This window comes from Coffea eugenioides, chromosome 6 (genome assembly GCF_003713205.1).
Source record: "Coffea eugenioides isolate CCC68of chromosome 6, Ceug_1.0, whole genome shotgun sequence".
Taxonomy (NCBI): domain Eukaryota; kingdom Viridiplantae; phylum Streptophyta; class Magnoliopsida; order Gentianales; family Rubiaceae; genus Coffea; species Coffea eugenioides.
This window is the reverse complement of record NC_040040.1, coordinates 1,036,082-1,061,352: the sequence shown is the minus strand read 5'-3', so window position 1 is coordinate 1,061,352 and position 25,271 is coordinate 1,036,082. Positions and strand designations below refer to the sequence as shown.

At 35.3% G+C, this 25,271-nt stretch overlaps 2 protein-coding genes across 4 annotated transcripts; both read left to right on the top strand.

The window, feature by feature from the left end:
• Positions 1 to 507: 507 nt before the first annotated feature.
• Positions 508 to 10,068, top strand: LOC113775366. Its single transcript, XM_027320206.1, has 15 exons — positions 508 to 1,032; positions 1,568 to 1,695; positions 1,872 to 2,004; positions 4,045 to 4,201; positions 4,285 to 4,363; positions 4,586 to 4,626; positions 4,754 to 4,870; positions 4,978 to 5,058; positions 6,488 to 6,550; positions 6,662 to 6,713; positions 8,250 to 8,324; positions 9,023 to 9,070; positions 9,294 to 9,329; positions 9,413 to 9,487; positions 9,787 to 10,068. Exons 1-15 carry the CDS (start codon positions 873 to 875, stop codon positions 9,841 to 9,843), a joined length of 1,302 nt encoding a protein of 433 aa, XP_027176007.1. The 5' UTR covers positions 508 to 872; the 3' UTR covers positions 9,844 to 10,068.
• A 3,959-nt stretch (positions 10,069 to 14,027) lies between these two features.
• Positions 14,028 to 23,067, top strand: LOC113775704 (probable galacturonosyltransferase 7). 3 transcript variants are annotated; one of them, XM_027320689.1, is made up of 10 exons: positions 14,028 to 14,570; positions 15,221 to 15,252; positions 15,367 to 15,423; positions 15,595 to 15,654; positions 18,371 to 18,416; positions 18,589 to 18,635; positions 18,736 to 19,034; positions 19,365 to 19,722; positions 19,828 to 20,373; positions 22,186 to 23,067. In XM_027320689.1, exons 1-10 carry the CDS (start codon positions 14,405 to 14,407, stop codon positions 22,462 to 22,464), a joined length of 1,890 nt encoding a protein of 629 aa, XP_027176490.1. In that variant the 5' UTR covers positions 14,028 to 14,404; the 3' UTR covers positions 22,465 to 23,067. The 3 variants fall into 3 exon arrangements, with proteins under 3 accessions (XP_027176490.1, XP_027176489.1, XP_027176491.1); XM_027320688.1 differs by having other exon boundaries at positions 18,356 to 18,416; XM_027320690.1 differs by lacking the exons at positions 14,028 to 14,570; positions 15,221 to 15,252; positions 15,367 to 15,423 and having other exon boundaries at positions 15,594 to 15,677.
• Positions 23,068 to 25,271: the final 2,204 nt, after the last annotated feature.

Below are 25,271 nucleotides of genomic sequence, written 5' to 3'. Positions count from 1 at the left end.
AATGAAAGAAATTCTTATGTAATTATTGACATTTTATAAAATATTTTCTTGACAACAAACAAACGATGACAAATTTTATATCTTTAGTTCTTATAATTTCATCAATTTCATTGTTTATTTTTGTACCACTGCGAGTCTTTTTATTTCCTTCTAATTTGACACATAATCTGCTCTCTCTATTGATTTTGTAATTTTAATTTGCTAATATCTATAAAATTGAAGATAATAAAAAGAAGTTATATTAATTAGAAAAGAGAGCAGTGAAAATAGATAAGAGACAAAAAAATAGATTTTTTCTGGATTTTGTAAATTTATTGTCTTAAATTTAAAATTGTCTACCAAGTAGAGGGTATTATAGGTATTTTACTATGCCAAGAGAGGTAGATATAATTTTTTAAACTTGAGGGGAGCCGAGTGAAATTGTTAGAAACCTCAAGGGAGGTTTTGAAATTATCCCAAATATATATACCAAAAACAGAATGGAAGCAAACGAAACGAAGCCCGGCAGCGACCGAGTAACCGGTAGGCGGTAACCCACTGAGTCAGTATTTTCGGCACAAAGAATAATCCGCTCGGAAATTCCCCTGCTTATTGCTACTGGACTGGCTCACACTGGCCTTTCTCCGTACGAAACGACAGCATCAGCCACAGCGTACGCGTCGCGTCTAAATTATTAGTAATTCTCCTTTATTGTGTGACAAATACTCGAACAGTCTCCGGCGTTAGAGAGATCAGCTTTTACATTGCCGGCGAATCTACAGTGAGGTTGATCAAATCTGACGCAACAACCACCACTAAGTAGTATAATAGGAGCGGGTTGCAAAAAGAAAACGGAGAGAACATTGATCGAGCGTGGGTGGGTGTAAAAGAGAATGGCTTCAACTGAGGGTCTGGTGCCCATAACGAGGTCATTCTTGGCGTCTTACTACGATAAGTACCTGTTCCCTCCTCTATCGGATGATGTCTCTCGCCTCTCTGCTGAAATTCGTTCCCTGTCCGGCGATCTGCTCAAGGATTCCCCGCCCTCCCAAGGTTCTGAATTTTTTTTTTTGGGTGCTGCTAATTTTATCGGTCACGACGACGTCTATCATGGACTTGTTTTCAACAATTTTTGGTACCAGTGCATTACACCTTTGCTTTGTTTGTCGCACTTCTCTCTCTGTTGTTCACATATTCCACTACTTTTCCTAGACTAGATGGTTGTTTCAACGATATGCACGTACCTATCGATGAACACTTGTATATACTCACAAAGCATACCAATGTCTTATCTGTGATCGTATATTATTGCGTTAGGCAGTTCAAGTCTTTGTTCGAGTAATGTGAATTAGAATTTCAAGGTTTTATATGGCAGCACTTCTTATAGGAGGCTTTGTCAACTATAAGAAGCTTGCCACATGATCTGATTCTCATTTAATAGCCATATATGCGTCTGCTCTTCATTTTTCTCCTTTTTCACCAATTTCGATTCTTACTTATCTACATAGATATAGATGCAAGGATTTACATTCTCCTATTCAACAATTACATGGCTATTTGCTTTATGATTCAAGTGTTATTTTTTCAGGGGAAACATTATTGATACGTGAGTCTGAAAAGCAGCCTCCGCATAAAATTGACGAGAATCTCTGGAAGAATAGAGAACAAATTGAAGAGATCATATATCTGCTGGAAACCTCTAATTGGCCGACATCGGTAAGTGGATATTGGGAGCATTTCTTCTGATTTCTAGCTAGGGTGATGTTGGGTGTTTGTTTTCGTTGAATTTGAACAATGCTTAGTGTTCCATCTCCATCCTGGTACTTGTTTGCCCCATTATCAGATTCCTTTGCTTACCAGATGTTGGTTTTTCCTTTGTCTTCTGCACACAGCTTCAGCAACAGTTGACGGGTGAACATACTGAACTTGTTTCTCTTCTTTCTCGGCTAAAAGAAAAATTTGAAAGTATCTTCAAGCTTTTGGAACATTTTCAGTCCAGAAATTCAGAGTTTGTATTCAATACAGGTTAGCTGTAAAACATTTTAAAAAGTTCTTTGTGAGTTTCATTGTCTGCCTGGTGATATTTACACGAGTTCGGATCATTTCCCATTAGCTAGAATGTTTTTTCATTTCCTTTTTTTTGTTTTAGGGTTGTATGTGCTATACTTGAACTCGAACTTGACACAATTCTGTACTACTCGAGCTCGAGATCGAGCTCGACTCGTTTTGGCTCATGAAAACTCTAGCCTAATTGAGCTCCATAAATCAATCCCCACTTGAACCATAACCAAATATCAACTTCCAGGCTCCATTAACAAAATTGCTACAAATTTCAACGATACAAAGTTTTTGTTCTTACAAGAAAACCAGATTCAACCAAATATAAATTACAAACAATCATCTGCAGCTTCTTAAACTTTACATCACCAAATAAAATGAAAAAAAGTAAAGAAACAAACACACAATGACTGCTGGAATAGAAATACTTATTGTGGAACTCTAGTTCTTGATTTCCCAATCTCTGTTTTGATCCCAACTTGAGAATCCCCAAATTAGTTTGAACTGCATGAGGTAAGCAACGATTCCCTGAGTCAGAGGTGATCGAGAGAAAGAGAAACCCAGAAAGAAAGACGGGTTACAGATAGATGGTTTGAGTTTCTGCCTACCTTTGAGAAAGAGAGCCAGACAGAGAGATGGGGTCATAGAAGGAGTTGGGTTTGGAAATTGGTAGGCTCAAGCTTGACTCGAACTCGGTCAATGCTGAGTTGAGTCGAGCAGTTGACTGAGCTACTTGCGAGCTTCTCATGAGTAGCTTGGTTCGATTGCAGCCCTAGTTTGTTTATGATACTGTTGTGTCAATTATTCTGACAGTTAACACTTAGTAGCCTTACAAAATGGAAAGCCTTAGTTCCTCTTAAGAATGAAAACAGAGAGCAATGGGTTAGTCATTAAAATATTGAGAGTAGGAGTAGTTGTGGTATGCCTAGGGTTTTTGAGTAGTTGCTTGTTGTATTGGTATGATGAAGGCGAGCCTGAAAGTAAAGTAAGAGAAGGGCCTTTACTTAGGGTCCATTGCTACATAAGAGGACATCTTATCTCCTTTCTTTCTTCTGCAGTGAGAGGATGTACATGTCATGGATAAAACCTGCAACTATGTCCTTGTTCCTTTTCCTTTTTGCCTATATCAAATCAGAGATGGATAGGATGCCTATCTGGTTCATTTTCCTTTTTTAATGTTTTGATTTGGTTCCTTTTGACGTTTTATCCAACATTTCTGTGGAAAAGTGCATTTTAGGATCCATGTTACAGCTTCAAGGCAGTTCATGGGGCATAAGGGATAATTGGTCTCTCCTGCTATTATGTCTGGATTTTTTTTAATAGTTAATTACTTAAATTGCAAGAAAAAGAATAAAACCAAAGATAACGAACTAAAGAAGGAATAATTATTGGTTATTTAGTCCTGGCTATGGTTTCTTGCTTCCAAGTTCCAAGGAATATTTATCTTGCTTGCTCTTATCTGAAGACATTAGTGAGTGAATTTTAAAAGCTTCAGAAAAGTTGGTAGCTGTACATATTTAGCTGTTTGTGCTTGTATTTACTATTTAGCCCTCAGGTATACATGCATACTTTCTTCAGTGTTATGTGCACTAAAAGTTCTGGTTGCCTATTAATAGATATCATTTACCATAGATGAACACGCTTGAAATTTACATAAGTAGCGATTCCTTGCAGAACAACAAGAAGGAAAGGGCTGGTCCTTTGCCTTCTATCCCTATCCATGATGCTGTCAGAAAAGCCTTCAAAATAAATTCCTAAATATGGCTGATTTGACAATTTGATTGCAGACATGTGACTTGGAATAATTGAGTGGCTACGCTTTCTAGTGGTTTGTTAGTTTTTTAAAACTCAGTCATTCTGAACGCAGAGATTTTTCCAAATGCACATTCTTATGCGGTGTCAATTCAATTCTGGTCAATTCATCAAACTACTTGACCTCTGATTTATTTTGTAGTAATTGTTTAATTTCCTTCAATTTTTAACCCCAGTTTTTTGGATTGCTTGTAGTTATGACCTATATGCCACAAGATTTTCGAGGCACGCTAATAAGGCAACAGAGAGAGCGCTCTGAGAGGAATAAACAGGCTGAGATTGAAGCTTTAGTTAATTCCGGTGGAACTATACGTGATAGATATGCTCTGCTTTGGAAACAGCAGATGGAACGGTAATTTTCTGCTTATGTAGCATGATATGGTACAAATTTCTGATTGATTTTAAATGGCTGTTGATGTAATGCTTCTCATACAGAAGGAGACAGTTAGCCCAGCTCGGTTCTGCCACGGGTGTATATAAGACCCTTGTGAAGTACTTAGTGGGTGTTCCGCAGGTACTTTTCGGATGTGCTGGCGAACTCTTGTAAAAGTTACGGCCTTTTCAGTTTTATTTATTGATAGTTCTTCATATTTGCTGTTCTGTAGTGTCTTCTGCATCTTTTTAGATCTGTCAGATGATATGCATTTCATCCCCCATCATAGTGGCATGATTTTTTAAACCTTTTGTATTCTTAGTAACATTAGCTAAGAGGTTATTCTTTTTTCATCTTGTGCAGGTTTTGCTGGATTTTATTCGGCAAATAAATGATGATCAGGGGTAGCAACTTTACCTGCATTTTGAAAGTCTAGTTGTTCTATCTGAGTATATTTTGTCTCTTGGGGCATTGGTAGAGGGTTAAATGGGCAATAACTATCCATGACTTTAAGAAAAATTTTCTGACCAGGCCCATGGAAGAGCAGCGACATAGGTATGGACCACCTTTGTACACCCTTACAACCATGGTTCTTAACATACGGCTTTTCCTCCTCCTGTTGTGGGGACACTTTGAGGCTCAAAAAGTGTGAGATTCTTGACGTATTTCTTGAGAATATTGCTCAACTCTATCTATTGTGCAAGCTTTGTGCAACTTTCACCTGAATTTCTTTTTGTCCCTTCTGGACAAACCAGACAGGGGAACCAGATATCTGTCTTGGAAGCAGCTGTTGATGTCTATACCTCTGAATTTGAAAGATTTATAAGTTTTATTGGGTACTGTTTCTGATTCTACTTCTGTTCCCTGTGCTAGGTTTTCTTATTCCTGTTATATTTAGTTAAAGCTGCCTCTTTTAGATAGCTGTCATGGAGTTGATGACTGATTTTGTTGCACGAGGAGTATGCCCTCGTGTGGGGGCTGAAATTCTAAACCACACCGAAACTCTTGATATGCTTTTAAGAAAGAAATTAAGCAGGTGTAATCCAGCTCATTTAGATTAAACTTAATTTTTCTGTGGTAAATGACTTTAATGATTCCTGAACTTTTACCAGGGTTAGTATTTTGGTACCGCAACTTTTAAAATTGTCTATTAGGTCGTTAAGTTCCTTAATTTGGTTTTAAATGGTCCCCAAGTCCAAATCCAATTAGGTTAGTCTTGAGTTCGCATCAGTAAGATTTAGTTTATGTCGATTTGTCCCCTGACGAGTTTAACATTTAGGAAGCTTTTTCTGCTTGAATGGATGTGGATAAATTCTATCATTTACTCTTTTGAACAACAAAATTGATGAAATAATTTTTCAAAAATTTTATGCAAGTCTATATTGTGTTCTAATATAGTTAGAATATAATTTGCTATTATGGCTTAATCAAATTAGATCAATTCTGATGATAAATTTAGTGAAAGAGGAGTAACTATTTACGATTTATGTACTTGATAATTAGAGAAGCAAACAAAGGAGAAACAATCTTAGTAAAATAAACTAGTGAATGGTACTCTAGTTTTATCCTTTTGTCATTCTATATTATCTATAAAGTAAATGATGTTGCCTATAATATTGCTACCCAAATATATTAATATGAAGAAAGAAAAAAATTTTATTGTATACATTTTGCTTAAAGTTTTTTTTTTTAATTCAAGTTGTATTAGTTGTGTGAAGAGTCAGCAAAATTTTGTAAACGTAAAGCATATAATGTTAAACTTTTAATTTTATAAAAATAATTTTGTTTTAGTTTATATAAATTGTTACAAAGGCAGGGTTGTTATTTTCTTTTTGTCAAATTTATCAATGATTAAGTATTCAAGCAAAGATATTAAAATTAGCTAATATGGCATAGCCTAAAGGGACCATTTAGAACGAAATTTATAAGTTTAGGGACCTCATAGGCACTTTCAAAAGTTTGGAGGAGGGTTAAATTTGCATATGGGCAGAAGTTGAAGGACCATTGGTGTCATTTACCTTTTTTATTTTGGGTTTAATTTATTAACGTATAATTAAGCTATATGTTTAACATAGAGTTTGTTTTTTCAACATAGCTTTGCTGATCATGACTGAATATTCTGATTGCTTGAAAATGAACTGTAACATTCACTTTTGATAGCTAGATATTGTAATAGCTGAGAAAAGAGTCTAATGTGGCAAGGTAGACTTTTGGCTGGATGCACTTCTTGCTGTTAATGGATTGATTTAAGTTTCTGTTGAACAGGGAAGTTTTTGCAAATTCCCCCTTTTTTATTACAGCCGAGGATGCAGGTGCCCTAGAAGCGAGGTTTGTCTGGTTTTGCTATTGCAGTATTCAAGGATTTGTTTTTGACGTATGAGCTGGGCTTTCATCATGCTTTTGTTATAGAATTTTAATTGTTTCCCAAAAAAAATGCAGGAATAACGATGACTTCAAGGAAATAAACATACCCGCTGGCAAAATTTATGAGGTTTATGTTTTGCATTATCATGAGTTTAATTTCTGATTATTTGAAAGTGATGCTAGTTAAAGAGTAATTGCCTTGTTTGGTGGGCATGAATGTCATTTTTGTCTCATTGCAATCATCAATGAAGAATCCTAAGCATTTCACTTATTGATGACCATAGCTGTATTAGGACTTGGCATGCAGAGTGCACCATATATGAAATTGGTTTACTATAGCTGGAGTAGGACTTGCATACCGAGTGCACCATAGATGAAATGGTTTACTATGTTATTTTGTCATAACTATTGCCCTGGGGTTTGATTTTTGACATGGTTGTGTCATTAGCTGGTAAAGATCTTGCTATACCATGTTAGCTTTGACATAATGTTGTTTGCGATGCTGACATTACCCAATTTATCAGCTTCTCCATCCTTATATTATTCTTCCAACTGATTTTTGAAGGTTGACGGGGACTGAATTTTCCTGGTAATAGCATGCCTTTTGAAAAGACTTGCACTATTTGGAATTGGAAATCTTATTCATATTCAACTCTGCTGGTTATCCTGAAATTCTAAATGAATTGGACTAATGATGCTCTAATCTCTGAAGAAATCTAACATTGTGGCAAATATTGTCCAAGTCTTTTCTGGAGAAGCTTTACTATTATATCTTAGGACTTGGTTCCTCTCCAGTGGATTCTCTCTCCATTTCCTACAGTTTACATTTGGATGCATAACAGGTGTCTTCATTTATTAACAAGGGTTAGGATTAGTCAAATTTGAAATGATCATTGTCCCTTCCTAGTAATTGAAGACATGTGTCATACATTTATATGTGCATTGTGGGAAATGGAGAGAGAATCCTCTGGAGAGGAGCCAAATTCTTATTTGTTACTCCTAGATGAGCATGATAAAACACTATTACTATACCACAACATACAAAGCTACATATCATTTTATTAAGAAAGACAAATGACACAAACTCCACTGCTGTCACAACTAAGATTTGTTATCTGATGAAGGTTCTTGTACACATGTTCTATAGCTCAGGTATTTGCTATTTCTAAATCACTATTTATGATGCTTTGAAGTGAAGAAAAGAAGGAAGATAGTTTTAAAAATTACAAAAACAAGACCGAGTAAAGGGGAACATGTCATTAAGTTGAAAAGCAAAAGCGAAAGAAAAGCATGCAGAACTGGAGGAGGGAAGTCTTTTTGTTTGCTTTTTTATATATGATGTTTTTTAACTTTTTCTAATATCCATAGATTGGTGAATAAGTTGATCACTTGGGACCATATAGAATGTTGCTTGTAGTAGTTGGTCATAACTCAAGAAGGTTTGGAGGTAATGAACCCATCAAACATATATTAGGTTTACGTTTGCACCATAATTTGCTATGACCGTTTCACTTAACTATGTTTGAGGCTAATACATAGAACTGATCTTTTTAACGTTGTTTTTTTTTCCCCCCGGTTTTTAGTACTTTTCAGTAGGACATCAAGAACAGAGCAGTTTTTAAAGTCTTATTGTGTTTGACATTTCTTTTTCTTTTCTTTCTAGGTTTCATTGTCAGTGGATTCTATAAATTCGTACATTGGTTGGGACTTCTCATTGGTTCAAGGTCGAATGAATATGGTATTAACTTGGTATCTTGTCATGGATTTGTTTCTTGATAAATTTGTTCTAGTCCTTTTGTGTATTCGGACAATATGCATTTCCACAAGCTCATTGGTTGATCTTATACAAGTTTTCCTATTCCAGCAGCCATCTATGCTAGAGCAATAGCAGGGGGTTTGGTGTTAGTCTTTTATGTCATTTTTGATTCATTAATACCCTCTCTAAATAACTTCCACCATTTTTTCTTTTCTCCTTATCCTTTTGATAAAGTTTTGCACTGGGTATATCTTTCCCACTAGTACTAATTATACACATCCGTAGGTGTTTCATCTGTATCCAATCTCCTATGATTTTGCTTTGTCTGAGAAATCTACCATAAGATACTTGCTGCCCTTCTGGACTATTTGGACAAATTTATTGTCAAGAACTGGGGTAGTGAGGAAAGCATAAAAATCTGTACCAGTTCTGCTATATTGACTTAGAACATGTTTGTTTGAGCTTCTAATGCATTGGTATTGCTGTAGTATGGACATGCTGCAATTATCAATGGAAAGAGAATTTATGTTGACTGCCCATAGAGAACACTTGTGGCATTTAGAAATGGCATTGGCGTCTTGAGGAGGAGTTAGAAGAGTATAATGAATATTTCTAAACATGAAATGATCACACAAGCCTTTGCCCTTATTACTCAATGAGCTTGATCTATTTTGTTACAGGACATTGGGTTCAGTGTAGAATACACAGATGCGGCTGGACAAAAAACTGTGAGTTATATATGCCTGTCAACAACCTCCATACCCCCCACCCCCTCAAAAAAAAAAAAAAAGCCGGTGCGACCCATTCTTCCATGAGCCTTTGCCCACCACTATCCCTTCCTAAAATTGGTTAAAGAGTTTTCCTATTAGAATGCAATTTGCCTTGTATTCACTAATATGAATTTGCTTCCATCTTTCATTTTTTCTTCTTGATATTTTGCTTATGCCACAGCTTATCTTGCCCTATGGCCGATATGAATCTGACCAAGTAAGCTCGCCTTTTTCTGCCAAGTTACTGCATATAACATGCAATGTTACTGTTTACTTGCTGAGTCAGAGAGTTTATCGCAGGGTAACTTCTGCACATGCATGGCTGGGAACTACAGGCTTGTCTGGGATAATTCGTTCTCAGCATTTTTCGGGAAGGTATGTAGATGAATTTTTACCAATCTGACTTCATCTCCTGTTGTGATGGGCGAATGTGATGTTTGTTGTGCCTGCATTTGATTGACTGATCACTAAGATTCTTTTCCTGTTACCACGGTAAGTTCTGCCCCTGGTGCATTTTCCTAACCCCCGGGGGCTGGCCTCCACTTTCCCATGCGCGGAAAGGAAAAAATCTATGGTTCTAATTTCCGTTTATGTTGTTGAGTTTGAATGGCCTGTTTTTATGCTTTGATAAACAGTGATTTATTCCCTCTTAAATGGCTTTTCATCTGAAACAGGTTCTGCGTTACAAAGTTGACTGTATTCCTCCAGTTGTGGAGCCGGTTAGCAGCTGATCAAATGGAAGAATGAGAACGATTCTATATGTTGATTGATCAAAATATATTTGTCAAGTTTGTTCGTATTAATTTTTCACTCAACAGGCCGTCTGACCCTCCCTCCTCACCTTGAACAAAGCAGAATGGAAGAAATTTAAATACTCTGGAGTTTGAAAAACTTTGCAAACATAATTAATTCTTTAGAGTTAAACGAGGAAGCTTGGGACGTGGGTCTCTCTCTCATTCTGCGTATTACATATGAAACCTCTCACAAGTCTAGATCAAGGTCTTTAGCTTGTATCAAACGAGTAGATGAAAAATAACCCAATATTATATGGCTTAATTGCACTAAACCTCCTTAAAATTTTGTGTGAGTATCACTGTGTCCCCTCAACTTTTTGAACCACTTTACTTCTTGTACACATTTCTTGACTAAAATGCCCTGTAGTTGAAGACTTTTATAGTTTATTTTCATAATTCTGTTTTTGCTTCTTTCTTATTCTTTCAATTCTTTTTTTTTTGTTTTTCAATTTGGCTTCACCCTCTTTCTTTACCATAATTTTAGACATCGCGAGAGTTTGCTTGGTATCTTTTCCTCGCTCTGTCTCTGTCTCACTGGAAAGTAATTACACTAATACTAGGAAAAAGTTGAGATGTAGCAAAATGCCCATTTCATGCTTCTATGGTTGATTTAAACATAGTTGACTATATTTAAATAACAAAATAGATGCAACGGGAAAACAAATTCCACATACTTTAAAGGTGAAAAATATGGAAAAATTGACTAAATGTTTTTACCAAAAAAAAAAAGCAAAAATCAACCAAACATATATGCATGTCAAAAGGTTGGGTTTTTTGTGTAAAGCCAACATATATTTTTATGAGTTTGGCTAATTTTACCAAATCCAATCTAAATCTAACATTTTTATTTTATTAGCTAACTTATAGTGGTCAATATGTTTCACAATACAAAAGCAATGAATATTAAGTTTGAAAATAATTTGGTAATAACGATAAATAAGAATTGAAGATGAAAAATGATAAAAAAGGGAATGTATATTGTGCCATAAGCACAACATTAGGAAACGATTGGGTATCTCACAAAATGATTGGTTTTTTTGCGTAGTTTTTTGAAATGCTTTCTTGAAATTATTAAATGTTAGTTATTACTGGGTGATTTGTACATTTCGTAAACATTTGGGGTAAGCTGATGTTGATCTCAACTTATAGGGGGTAATCTATAATTAAGCCATTGCTTTATTAGAAATTTAAATTGTTTTGATAGCTACCCATTGTTATTGGCAACAAAAAAAAACGACTAATTCACAAAGTTTTATTTTAACAAAGATTCTCTTACAAATTGATTTTCAAAACGTAGAACTAATTTCTATAAAAATTTTTGGATATATTATATAAGGCATGACCTTTATCATCAGCATAAAATGGTAGAATAGTCTCATGATTAACCTCCTATCTTTTACATTCTTTATTTTTTTCACGTTTATCCACATTTTTTTTTGTATTTATCCACTGGTTCTTACACTTTCAAAAATGTATAACAAAATATCACTCATGATCCCTTACTATTCTTTCTTCCTTTTTCTTGGGTTGTTCTTTAAATCACCTCAACTCATATAATTTTTTCACTTTAATACTTCAATTTGAAAGATTTTTATTAATTGCACACAATAGGTGCCTTAATAACTAGTAGCGACTTAATTAGTAGCAAGTATTAAATAGAGACGTCCAACAAATTTTTTTGGAGCAAAGAAGGTTTTAGGCTTGTGACTATCACTTACAATGTCGCATATATAATTAGGCAATTTTTTCAAAAAGCTATTAAATAAAACAATTACATGTCTCTGATTGTATTTTTTTTAAGAATTGTTTTGAATAATTTCTCTTTTTGATTTTTTACCTTTCATACATCTATATCTATATAATAAAAGCGGGAGTTGGCAAATGAATAGTGAATTTTGGTCAAGCGGTTATGCTGCTATTTTTGTGACTTTGAGGGGCGTTTTGGTCTTTTGGCATTGGATGGCAATGGTTTTGCTGGAAATTCGCTTTTGGCATTGGATGACTTTGAGGGGCGTTTTGGTCATTAAAATTCTTTGCCTTACCTCCTTAGCCACAGACCAGATGGCTCAAAGCAAATTTATTTCCAACACCAAGCCACGTGCCTTGCCTTGCCGTGGGATTATTTCCAACACCAAGCCACGTGCTTCCTGTGGCATTTGGTTTGGATTATCTTGAAGAAAAAATTGTAGGACAAAATAAGTTAATAATACACACTAATTCATGGGTAAAATAATCTAATCTTTAACAATATAAAAGGGGGAGTTGCCTTATGAATAGTATTTTTTTTTGGTCAAGTGATTATCCTGCAATTTTGGGAATAAAAGATGGAGTTGACGTATGAATAGTGAATTTTTTGTCAAGCGGTTACAAGGTAATTTTGGGCAAATTTGTTGGCTTTTGTATTTGTTGGCTTTTTCCTTTTTTTTGCACAAATTAAAACATTTAATCAATATAATCACAACAATTATTTTTTGGAGGGAGTTGGCTTATGAATAGTGAATTTTTTGCCAAGCATTTATAAGGTAATTTTGGGCAACTTTGAGGGCAAATTTGTTGGCTTTTGTATTTGTTGGCTTTTGTTGGCTTTTTCCTCTTTTTTTGCACAAATTAAAACATTTAATCAATATAATCACAACAATTATTTTTCTTTCATATTTTTGTAAAATGCTGCTCACTAATATTAGATCATTAATCTACATTAAGAGCCATGTATTATTACATTGTTTTTGAAATTTACAGTACTTTAATTTTTTTAATGTAAGAAACAATCTAAATAATGTTGAGTGTTTTGTAAATACACAATTATTGAGGAATATAATTAATAAATTATTATTGGCTTTAGTGACTTTAAAAAATGGATTTTATTACAGCGACATGAAATAAAATTGTTTGGAAAAAAATGAATGCATATATTGCAAAAAAAATGAAATAAAATAGTGCTCTATAAAATTGTTGAATGCAGTAATTGTTTAGCATGTTCAGTAGTAGCTTTTGACTAAATGATTCCCAAAAGTTTATCAGCAGTAAAAAAAGAAAAGAAAAGAAAAGAAGTCCAACATTATTATCACAATTAACCAAAATCGATTAAGGTGTCATCGACTAAAAATGGTTTCTAATCCTACTACTTTTTAAACACATATAATTATAAAGATATATTAGTCTATATATCCATATTACTCTATATAATTATTACAAATTTTTAATGCCCTTGTTTTTATTCTTATTTTTCGTTCTTTAAAAAAAGAATAATTAGTATGTTATTTACTAATAGTCCGTGCATCCAATAACAATTACAGGATAACTGTTTGACAAAAAAAATTGTTCATGGATAGGGCAACTCTCACTTTTATATTGTTAGATAAATATCCATATTTAATATATATATAATTCTTATAAAATGTTTCCTAATGGCTCTAAATTACTCTAAATTGAAAAGCAATGTTGTATGCTATTTTTTTATTATACTTTTAGTCAAACATGCAACATTAATTACATTGTTTCTTACATTAAAAAAAATTAAAGTACTGTAAATTTCAAAAACAATGTAATAATACATGGCTCTTAATGTAGATTAATGATCTAATATTAGTGAGCGACATTATACAAAAATATGAAAGAAAAATAATTTTTGTGATTATATTGATTAAATGTTTTAATTTGTGCAAAAAAAAAGGAAATAGGCCCATCTTTATGGAACTTAGTGAGTAATAGAGATATACATAAATATAGATGGATATCTTTATAATTACCTCACCCAAACCACATAATTTATACAAATCATACCACACAAAATGTCGACACTGCATTGTCTCAATTATTGTACTTTATTAACCATTATATTACAAAATATCCTTCATACTTCACAAACTATTAACACTATATTCATCCAATGAATTTACCGCACTATTATTTTATAATTCAAATCAGACTTATAATAATTATATAACTCTCTATATTATAAGAAAGATATAATGGCTAAAAATTAAGTAACTTAACACGGGAAATATTAGTGTTCCTGCGCAACGCGCAGGCCATCTCACTAGTTATATCTTAAATGATACAGTGTATTTATTCTATGAAAGCTTCCCAAAAGTACCAATCCAAATTCCAAACGGCTTGGAGGAATATCTTTGGAGACTATAGTCACTGTTAACAGTGGAGTACACAGACAGGAGCAGAAAAGGGTAGGAAGGGAGTCGGAGAGGCTGCAATAATTTGGGGAAAAAAAAGATGGAAAAAATTGCACCGTTGCGGGTCTGGTAGGAAGATTTTCAGCCAACTTCTTCGCTTCTGTCGTCATTTCGTAGATTTGGTATATTGGTATAACTTATCCCAAGATGTGAATAATTACAAGCCAAAGCAGAATAAATTTCAAAATTAATTACAAGCCAAAGCAGAATAAATTTTAAAATTAATTTAAAAAGATAATTTATACTTAATAAAGTGGAGAAGATCGGCGTGGGAAGAGAACAAAGTGGGAGAATCAGGGGACGGGCCAATGAAGGGCGCGGTTGGCGGTGGAGGTGGTGGCTCCTCTTATACTCTTCCGGGGAAGAGGCGATGGAAAGGTCTGGTAATTGGGGTGTTGGGCCTCGTATTGCTTTCGATGCTGGTTCCCCTGGTCTTCTTGCTCGGCCTTCACAATAGTTTCCAATCTCATTCTGGTAATTTTCCTCCCCGTCTTATCCTACTCCTCCTTGTCCAATGGTGTATGCTTTTCTTTTTTCTTCTTTGTGTATATAACAAATTGATTAATCTTCGAAGATGATGGGAGCATTTGATAACGGGGTTTACGAGCGTTTCCGTTTTAGATCTACTAGATTCATACCGTGATCTGCGATTGAGAGAACTTATACTTTCCAAAACTGGGACTGTATTGGGGTTTCTCCCTTTTTGTCCAAATGCCTCCCATTAGCAATGCATTTCTTGTACTCTGCATTATTAGTGGATCGGAAGAGTAGCTTCCGCTCTAATCCACAGAATGTAGTCCTCAATCTGTTTCTTTTCCTCACGAAATTGTTTTTTCCTAAAATTTTTTCGGATCTTTTGATTTGCATCATCCCATTAGTTTTTCTACGCTTAGGTACCATTTTAAGGATCTCATGTATGTCGTGGCATGACATCATCGTTCCCCCCAATGGGGACAGATCGGTGCTAAATATATCTTACAGCTTTGGAGGCTATACTAGAAGTGTGTGTCTGCACGCGTGCTTGTTTCTCCTTCTTTTTTTCATTTTGGTTTAGATATGGTTGCATGTGGTTGTGTGTTTAGATAGATTCTCCTTTTACAATATTTAATTGTTGGTTTTTGCAGGGTTCGACTCTGGACAACAGATTTCTGGCACTGTAAGAATATGACTTTGTGTTACTTTAATTTACTTTCATCGAAGATGCTTCAGATTACCTCCAGTAGATACTAATGGTCATTTTTCATTTTCAATGCTTCTTGACGGGAATTAGAATGATATTACAATTTTTGGTCAAACTAGTGATGCCGACACCAAAAACAACTCAACGGTAATCATTATTTCATTTCAGCAATATGGCTAGTCATGCCTGAATCACCATCATTTTGGAAGTATAAACTTTTATTCTTTGAATTTTACTGTTCCAAAGAATTTGCACAAAGACACATTCTGAGGAACAGAGAGAGTACTTTCTGATTTATCCTTTTCTTTGATTTTTCAGGATGAGCAATCAAGACACGTTGATGACCTTATAAGAAGATTAGAACCTACTCGTCCTAAGGTTCATTGCATACTGCTTTGATGGTTAACACTCAACTTCTTGCACTATTCGTGCTCATTGCTAGTTCTGTTAATGTTTTTCTTGCACTCTTGTTATTTGTTCTCTTGGATATGAGTGGTGGTTCGGCGTGTAATACTGAATACTAACTCCTTTGGTGGTCAAAACTTTTCTCCAAAGTTGAACTTTCTACTGGTCAGGTTGGATGTTTGTGTAGAAAATGTTTTATGTTGACGTCATGAAACTTACTTTGACTAAACGAAGAAAACAAAGGAAGATAAGAAGCCAACTGAGAGAAACAAAATAATTAAGAAGAGATATCGTAGCCATTTGAAATCTATTGTGGTCAATGTCCTGTTATGACATGCAAGCATATTACCTCATAGGAGTTTACATATTTCACTATTATGAACTTATAATGACCCAAGGAAGCTGTAAACCAATGAGATGACTTGGTTTTTTAAAAAATTAAGCTGAAGAAAATCATACCATATTTCTCGGTTCAGACGCCAAAGAATTTTCTTTTGTGCTGAACCTTGTATTCTGATCACTTTGTTTTAATGCAGTGCAGATGCCATCTTATAAATACTGTTATCAGTATAGTTTTCAAAATATAGCAAAAGCTGATAGTTTTCAAAATTTTGTGCTAATCATGGAATCTTGACATGTTTGTGTTGATCTTCAAGATCTTGGATGGAGTATAGTTGTTGTATAGAATTCAATAAAGCTTCTGTAAAAGTATGTTTGGGACTTACTGCCAAATGTAAAACATTTTAGAGAAGAATAAGTTTGTAATGGATATCATAATAAGTCGATAGTTCGTACGTAGTGCCTGCCTTAAAATTATGTTGTGAGAATGGGATGATATCTGAGTCTCACAGTAGATGATGGTGGAGTCGTCGATTGTAGTGATAACTATTGGTGTGAAAGCAGTCATTGGAGGCAGTGTTTCCTTGACACAGTATAAAGAACATCATTGACTGTATTCATGATATGTTGGAGTATTGCATGGTAAACCTGTAGAAGAGAGCTTTAAGAATTGGAATTCAACATATTTATCTTGAATAAAGAAAAAAGAAAGGGAATACATACCATGGAGAGGTGGTGGTGATGCCTTAGTAAGCTAAACTGCCAACGTGTAAACAGCATAGATCTCTTTGGATTTTAACAAATTCAAATATTTAGACAACACATCATGGGTAGAAAGAAGTCCTGATTATCGTGCCTGTCATAACCTATTGGAGACTTTTGCATAAGTGCATCCATCTCTTTATGTTGGACAATGAAATTGAAAAGTCAGGTTTATGTGCCAGATTAGATATGGAGCCTATAAGAGATCACGGAAAAGCAAGTGCGATTGTCAAGACTTTATCCCACTTCAGAGGAGTCCCATTAAACATCTAGGTTTATGATTGATGTATGCTTTGTTTGAGGATGGAAACACAATCATTTAGTATGTGAATTAATTTTCTTTGTTTTATTGGCCATTTTTTTTTTTTTTATTATGGTATACATATGGGTCAAGATATGCTTTATAATTGCTTGAAATTTTTGGGGCAATTCTGAATATGTGCTTTATAAAGCTTATCTTTTTTGACAAGGTCTTGAAATCCAAAGAAGGAAATAGGGTTAGAGCTGATAATGTGCATCTTTCTTACAATCTTGTGATCTCAGTGGCAGAACATAATGAGAATGGACTGCCACTTAGGGAATTTCTTGTGTTTGTTGGACAGGTTGATATGGAGGGTCATTGATCACCTTATGTGGACTTGATTGCTCAAAAAAATTCGATTTCCTTGCCAACTAATTTGAATTGGAGAAAGCCTCTTATTAGGCAGTTCAATTTACGTTGACTTCACATTTCAATTTTTTTTTGGTTCCTCGTTGGAGTTCTGATTTTGTCATTGGAGTATCCAAGGCGAAGGCTATCACAGATCCCTAACCAATCTGAATGTCTCCTTAAAAGGATAGGAGAAGCCAAGGTGGAAATTTTTATGCGCAAATCAGATGAAGAGCCCATATCTTACAGCTTCATTGTTGAGTAATTATTTGAATCTCTGGTTGAACGTAATATATTTCAGAGTGAATGAGGTCAAATTTTGAGATGGAGATGGTTGAAATAGGAAGAGAAAATTTAAAGGCTGATGCTGCAGACATGCTTGATGCCGGGCTGCATATCAGGAAAACATCTTTAGTAAGTCTTAAAGAAAGGTGGTTCCCAGCAACAGGTCTGAGACATATTCCTCCCACCATCCCCCAAGAAACTTAGGACAAATTGGAGTTGTTAGTTTTACAGATATTTTAAAGAAGATTGAAGTTGCATTTAAAGTGGAAGCACCTTTTGTGATTCTCTTGGGAGTACCTCGGCCAATTGAAAGTGATAGAATTTGAAATTATCAATTTTCTATGTTCTCTTGCAGCTTAGGTTCTTGCCTTTTTTTTACCACATATACCACATTCCCCTCATGACTGATGTGTGGATGTAGAAGTAGTCATCATTCTTTCTTTTTTTTTTTTTTTTTTTTTTAAATTCAGATATTTGGCTGGCAAATATCTTTGTCGGAATAGTAAATGAAAACGGGAGGTGTGCCATCTAGAGCCATTGCCTAATGCTCTGACTGATATCATTTCCTCATTTCATTGCGTATATCGTAATTTTGTAGTTTGTGAATTACCATAGTTCTTGTTTCCTCATTGAACTCAGTTTGTATCTGCTCAGGATTTCAGAAGGAACTCTGTTGAGGAAGCTAAGAACAGATCAAATGGTATAATACCAATAAAAGTCTCTCTCTCTCTCTCTCTGTGTGTCTTGTGTGTCTGTCTATCACTCATATTTCAATGACTGTTGATTTAACTATTTTCTTAATGTGTTGGTCTTTTGGTATTGCATCTCAGTTGGTTTACTTACTATATTCCCCTTCTCTGAAAATATTGCAGCTCTTATTTTGCTACCTGATATGCCAAAACCAGGCCTTAAAGCAAATGTATGCCTTTGATCAGAGCTGGATGAGTTTGGCAAACCATTCAAGGTGGTTTTATTCCACTGGTAGTCACCATTTAATTAGTTCTAACTTGGTTTTGCAGAAAAATATATCCACAAGTAAAGTCGAGATGGCTGACAGCATGAAAGGCAGCAGTGAGAGCAAAAACATATGTGAGTTAAGATTTGGGAGCTACTGCTTATGGCGTCAAGAGCATAGGGAACGAATGAAAGATCATACAGTGAAGAAGATGAAGGACCTGCTTTATGTAGCTCGGGCATACTATCCGAGCATTGCTAAGCTTTCAGTACTTGACAAGTTGTCACATGAACTAAAGCAAAATATTCAGGATTTTGAGCGGGTTCTCAGTGAGACTACAGCTGATAAAGATCTCCCTCCACAGTATGGCTATTTCCCTTGTTAAATCTGTGAATAACATGTTGAAAGGATCCTCATCTTAAATTAATGGTTGACAACTGAAAACAAATTTAACATTCCCCTTGTATGCTTGAATCCTGAAGGCATGGTTAAAAAAGAGTTTCTGGTTTCTCCAGCAGCAACTTCAGTCTTTTGCTTCATGTCATCTATTAGTACTTGACTTGTCAATGCAATTGAGGAAATTCTTCTAGTAATGTTTCATTAAAATGTCATATCTTTTGATAGTATTACAGTTTATTGAATTTTTGTAGTAATTGAATATCAGATTGAACTTGCTGAATGTCTTTTTATCAGGATTGAAAAGAAGCTGGATAAGATGGAAAGTACAGTAGCCAGAGCCAAATCTCACCCTGTGGACTGTAATAATGTTGATAAAAAATTTCGACAGTTAGTTGATTTAACAGAGGATGAAGCAAACTTCCACATGAAGCAAAGTGCTTTCCTATACCAACTTACAGTTCAGACCATGCCTAAGAGTCTTCACTGTCTGTCATTACGGTTAACTGTGGAGTATTTTAGATCTCCTCCACCTGATATGGAACTTCTGCTTGCTGACAAGTTTCAAAACCCAGATCTGCATCACTTTGTTATATTCTCTAATAATATACTAGCATCATCAGCTGTAATTAACTCAACTGTAATGAATTCAAAAGTATGCTTCTGATTCTTATATCTCTTCTTTTATTATTTTCATTGAATGTTTCTCAACAGATTTTAAAAAGGTTAGTTTGTCTCACTAAATTTCTACTGCTTTCAGGAAACCTCGAGTCAAGTTTTTCATGTGCTGACAGATCGACAGAATTACTTTGCTATGAAATTATGGTTCTTCCAAAATAAGTACAAGGACGCCACAGTCCGAGTTTTGGATATTGAAGGTCTGAAGTTGGATGAGCATGAGAAGTTGTCTCAAGTCCATCAATTGCTGCCTGAAGAATTTCGTGTTTCGTTTCGTTCTGTTGACAAATTGTCAAGAGTTTGGGTTCAAACTGAATATTTTTCTCTTTTTTCACAGTCCCACTATCTTCTTCCCGATATATTCCCCACACTGAGGAAAGTTATGATTTTGGATGATGATATTATTGTCCAAAAAGATTTGTCAGCACTTTGGAGCCTTGACATGGGTGAGAAAGTGATTGGTGCTGTGATGGTTTGCACAGTGAGATTGGTGCAGCTGCAGAATTATTTGGGTGAGAATAATTTTGATGAACAATCTTGTGCCTGGATGTCTGGATTGAATATCGTTGATTTAGGCAGATGGAGGAAGCTTGATCTTACTAAAAGTTTTGAAAGATTAGTTCTTAAGGTGAGCTGAAATTTTTTCATGTTGATTTCCTGTAGTCTGCTTTCATTAGGTACGTATGTCAAGTAATATGGTTTTGATTATTCTGTGGTGGGAAGAAATGCTAAAATGTGAAAAGTATGCCAATTATATTTTGGTTAGATTATAATATACCTCCGGTTTAGTAGACCTACCTATGAGCATTTTATGGTTTGATAGCTACATTTTGCCCCCTTAAAGTTGGGACCATCAAGTAACACAGAGAAATAGGTAATAAAACTGGATTTTTTTTGGAAGTGGCTAAATTCATCCATATGAAGGCTTCTTGTCCCTTTTCTTTATCTGTGAAGCTACCATATAAGAATTGTATTGAGAGCATGTGGTCTTCGCAGGCTAGTCTTGCGCTCAGGCTAGTCTGGGGCTCTTTCTGGTGGTGTGTTGTGACAATTTGTTTAGTTTAATTGTCTTCCAGATCTGGTGATTTGAGACCCCTCCCCCAGGAAGAGGGGGGGGGGGGGAAGAGTGTTGTTGGATGATTTTTTAGTGGAGAGAAGGGTGGTGTGAACAGTTGGAGTGGAATATGCTGTGATGCTACCTAATAAAGGGGTTGGTTATTATATTTGGAAAAGATGGGGTTTGGTGGGGATGGTGGTGTTGAACCAAAAAATAGGTATTCGAATGGGTTATATATAGTCCTGAAAAGTTTGGATATTTAACTGAGATGGTTGAAGAAGGGTATGTGAAGAGTGGAGGGGCCTTTTGCTGTCGCTAAGGATTTGGCATTGGGGATGATGCTGGGGTTTGGCGAATGTTGTTGGGGAAGAGAGAACATCTTTTTGCAAGAAGACACAAAATAAATAGATAGAGGGGAAGAAGTTGCTTTATGGGGTAGCTTGGGGATTTGCCCCTGGTCGACGATAGCAGAATGAAATAATTGTTCCATGATAGATGTTGAGAAAGTTAATAATTTTCAATGATAAAAGTGGGAGTGGATCAACAATGGTGTGTGGAATTTGTGATTTGGTTGTTTAAAAATTTGATTTCAGGTTAAAACAATGCTTAATGGTTGCTCTTTAGGAGTACAAGTTGGTTAAAGATAGTTTTGAAATCGTAAAGTTTTCATGTGTAGGTAAGATGAACCAGTGGGAGGAGAGATTCAATAGTTGCCTGACAATTTTGGTTGCGTTTGGCTGGCACAGTATTAATCTTAAGCTGACATTTTGGCCTTTGTAGTTTGTCCTTTTGGGTGGTAGTTTACTTTGAAATTAACAGTAACATGCTGAACTTTTTCGTTGACCTACTTTACAGTCCGTTGCTTAAAATTGGCTTTCCCTTGGATGTATTTGGATCATTGACCAGATTCAGATTTGATTAGTTATGTAAGTTTTAGAAGTCCTTGGCTAATTGATGTGAGATCAGTATTCTTTCTAAAACAGTTGTCTTCTTTCGAATTTTGGACTGGATAATGAACAAGAAGTTTTCAGAGGATAAGCTTCCCAGGACGTAAGTAAGCACAGTTTCCTAAGCTTGAAGCAGGCCGTTAAGGCTTTTCAAGATTATATACGATAATATATACGCATGGTACAAAGCTTAGGGGTAAAATTGAATTTTGTAAATTATCTCTCTCATGGAAGGTTAGAAACAACAGGTAATACGCCTTAGAATTGTATAAAGAGAATAGCTCCATGACTTCCGTTTAGAAACAGGCGCTCAGAAGGTATTTTGATTCCTCAATGTAATTAGGGTTGCAGTTTTACTACTATTTATTTCCATAAGACATGCCTACCGCCCTATACTTACTGATCTTCTGGCTTTTGTTCTTAATATGAATCACAGCTGACACCCGGAGGTGGAATATCTGAAGCTGCTGCAGTGCCAGCCACTTTGCTTACATTTCAAGGCCTTGTTTATGACCTTGATGATAATTGGGTATTATCGGGACTGGGTTACAACTATGGGCTGGATCCTGAGATTGTTAAGAAAGCAGCAGTCTTGCATTTCAATGGGAACATGAAGCCCTGGCTTGAGCTGGGCATTCCCAAATATAAAGGTTTCTGGAGGAATTTTCTGAACCCAGAAAACACATTCTTGAGCAATTGCAATGCGAATCAATAAGGGGGCATACTTCAGGTTCATAATTGAAATTCCTGCAGACCTAAAGAAGTGAGAAGCAGAAATGCACAATTTCTTCTTCCATGGTGCCCCAAGGAACTGCTATCGGAAGTAAGGGAAACTGTGCTGCAAATGACGGCAAAGCATTCACTTTCTCTTGCGTTTCTTTAATTGGTTAATGATGGTTGAGAATTATCTCCTGGCAAATCAAAGGTTTTGATCGATGCGTATCAGTTGTTTGGCCTTGGAGGTTGTTTGATGACACACAGACATCTCTTGGGTAAGAAATAACAAGCAAAGTCAATGATGAAGTTTCTCTTCATTATTAGGGGCCTCAAATTTTTCTTCCACTGCTTTTACAATAGCCAAGTCATGACCTTTTGGAAAAGTTCTATTCTTTGGAGCAAGTCTCCCATTTTTTCCCCCTTGTTAGGGTGTTAAATGTGTCGGTGATGTATGTATCTTCGTAGTCTGTAGGAATTGAAATTACATTTTTAGTTGTAGTTGCGCTTTAAGCTTTTTCTTTGCTACAAGGTTTGACTTGATTTTGGACCGTCTTAAATTGTTTGCGAATAAAAAGTTTCTGATTGCCGGCGACAGTCATTCACAAAGGCCATTGGAAATTTCAGTCATGTATATTGACACACTATGCCGCATTTTCGGACGGTTCTAGGACCAGTTTCATTTAAATTTTGGACGCCAATTCTTGATGATTTCACGTGAGATTGAAATTTGAAAGCCACATAAGATGGATTGGCTTATTTGAGGTTTAGTAGCAATAAGGGCCTTGTCGTGCTCTGGTCTGCTCGTTTCCTTCTTTTTCGCTAAGTCTGTTTCAGCACGCTATAGTGGGTTGGATTCGCTAGAAAACGTCTCTTATGAAATCGTAATTTCCTTGTTCAAGTCTTTTACTAAATCCTTTTGGATAAATTTATGGGTTTTGATTTTTATTACTAAATCCGCTTGCTTGCAAGTACACATTATCTTATTCGAATAGTTTCAAAAAAAAAAAAAGAGGGGGATGCTTTTATTAAGTTAAAATTGATACATGTATCATATCAAATTAACATACTAGGTTCACTTGTAAATTTGGGTAGAACCATAGAATAATAAGGAACTTTTTGGCAATCAATCAACTACTCTAGTGGGATTAACATCATCAAGTGAGTAAAAACAAATTAAACATTACAAAAATAACTATTAGTTTCGCGTGTGATGAAAAACAGAAAGGGTAAAATACAGTAAATCTTTATGTAATTTACTTATTGTACACGAAAACTTTCTTATTATTTAAAAATATGTAGATAAAACCCCTATGCTTTGGACTTCTTTGGCAAATGGATGGAAATGATCTAATGACGGAGGGTGAGTTACACACACTTCACAAGCGAGTGTGATAGCAATATATCAAAGATAATTTGGTAATTTGCTATTTTATATTTTTATGCATTTTCTTTTTTCCTTCTTCTTTTTCTTCTTTTATTTCTTTTTCATTTTTTATGCTTTCCTTCCGGTGCAACTACAAGCAGAAACCCAAAGCTCCATGACCTTCGACAAACCTTTTCAAATTGGACTTGAATTTCTCTCATCATCTCAAAATCTCCCTTGAACATACAATCCACTCGATTCTTGAAGCCAGAGACACCAGCATCTCACGGCCTCCAGGTGATCCCTTTTCCCTTCGTCCTTGTCCATCGCCACCACCAATTTTGTGTAGCCGCTGTTGCCATTGACACTACTGCTTGGATTTCCTGGTGTGGATTGCATCGCCAAGTCTGTCAATGGCAACAAGGCCAGTCTAAATCTCATTCTGATAGACAATATGCCCAAACCACTCACCATTGCAGATGTGTCTCCAACTTCGATGCATGGCTTGAAGCTCCATATTGCCTACCAAGGTGTTCTCGAAGCTTTTAGCGAAACCGCTGCCGACAAGTTTATCTGAACATGTGAAGTGGGTTATAGGGGGAAATGCTTAAAGCAGTGAATTTTAGTGTGCAGACATTTTTTGATCTAGTGATTTTCATGAAGAAATTTTGTGGGTTTTAGTTGAATTTTGCTTTCTCATTGCCCAAATCAAATACGAGTTGACTTCAATTTGGTGGTTTCTGCTTAATTTAGTATCGAGATTCTTGGTGTTGATATTAATTTGATTTGATCGATTTTAGTGTGAAGGACGAAAAGAAAAGGAAAAGGAAGAAAAAAAGAAAAAAGAAAAAATGAGGCATGGTATAAATGATTGATGGTTGAACCTAGAAATGATGACAATGGAAAAGACATTAGTATTCACAGCGCGAAGGAGGGAAGGTTGGAGAAGATGACCGTTTGGAAATGATGAAATCTTTTTAAAATTTCAATTTGGCCCCTTAATTAACTTTTTGTTCGCAAATGAATTAAGAAAGTCAGTAAAATAGCAGCTAAATCCTAAATCAACTATTGGTACATTTTGAAAATGGGGTTAGTATTGGAATTTTACGTCTTTCTGTCAAATTGGATGATTTCTATTCATTTCCCCAAAGAAGTCCAAAGCACAAGGAATTTATACGTGTGTTTTTAAATAATGAGGGAGTTTTTGTGTACAAAAGGCAAACAATAAGGGGGTTTAGTGCGTTTTATCCAAAGAGAAAGGATGTAAAAAATTCAAAATTATCGAAATTATGGAGTTAGTAAAAAGAATATGGGTTAATGTATAAATTTGCTAAAATTTAAAGGTTAATTTATAAATTTGAAAAAATTAACGCCAATTTGTAATTATACAAAATTATAGGGGTTAATTTTTAATTTAGTAAAAGAGTAGGGGTATATTTTTA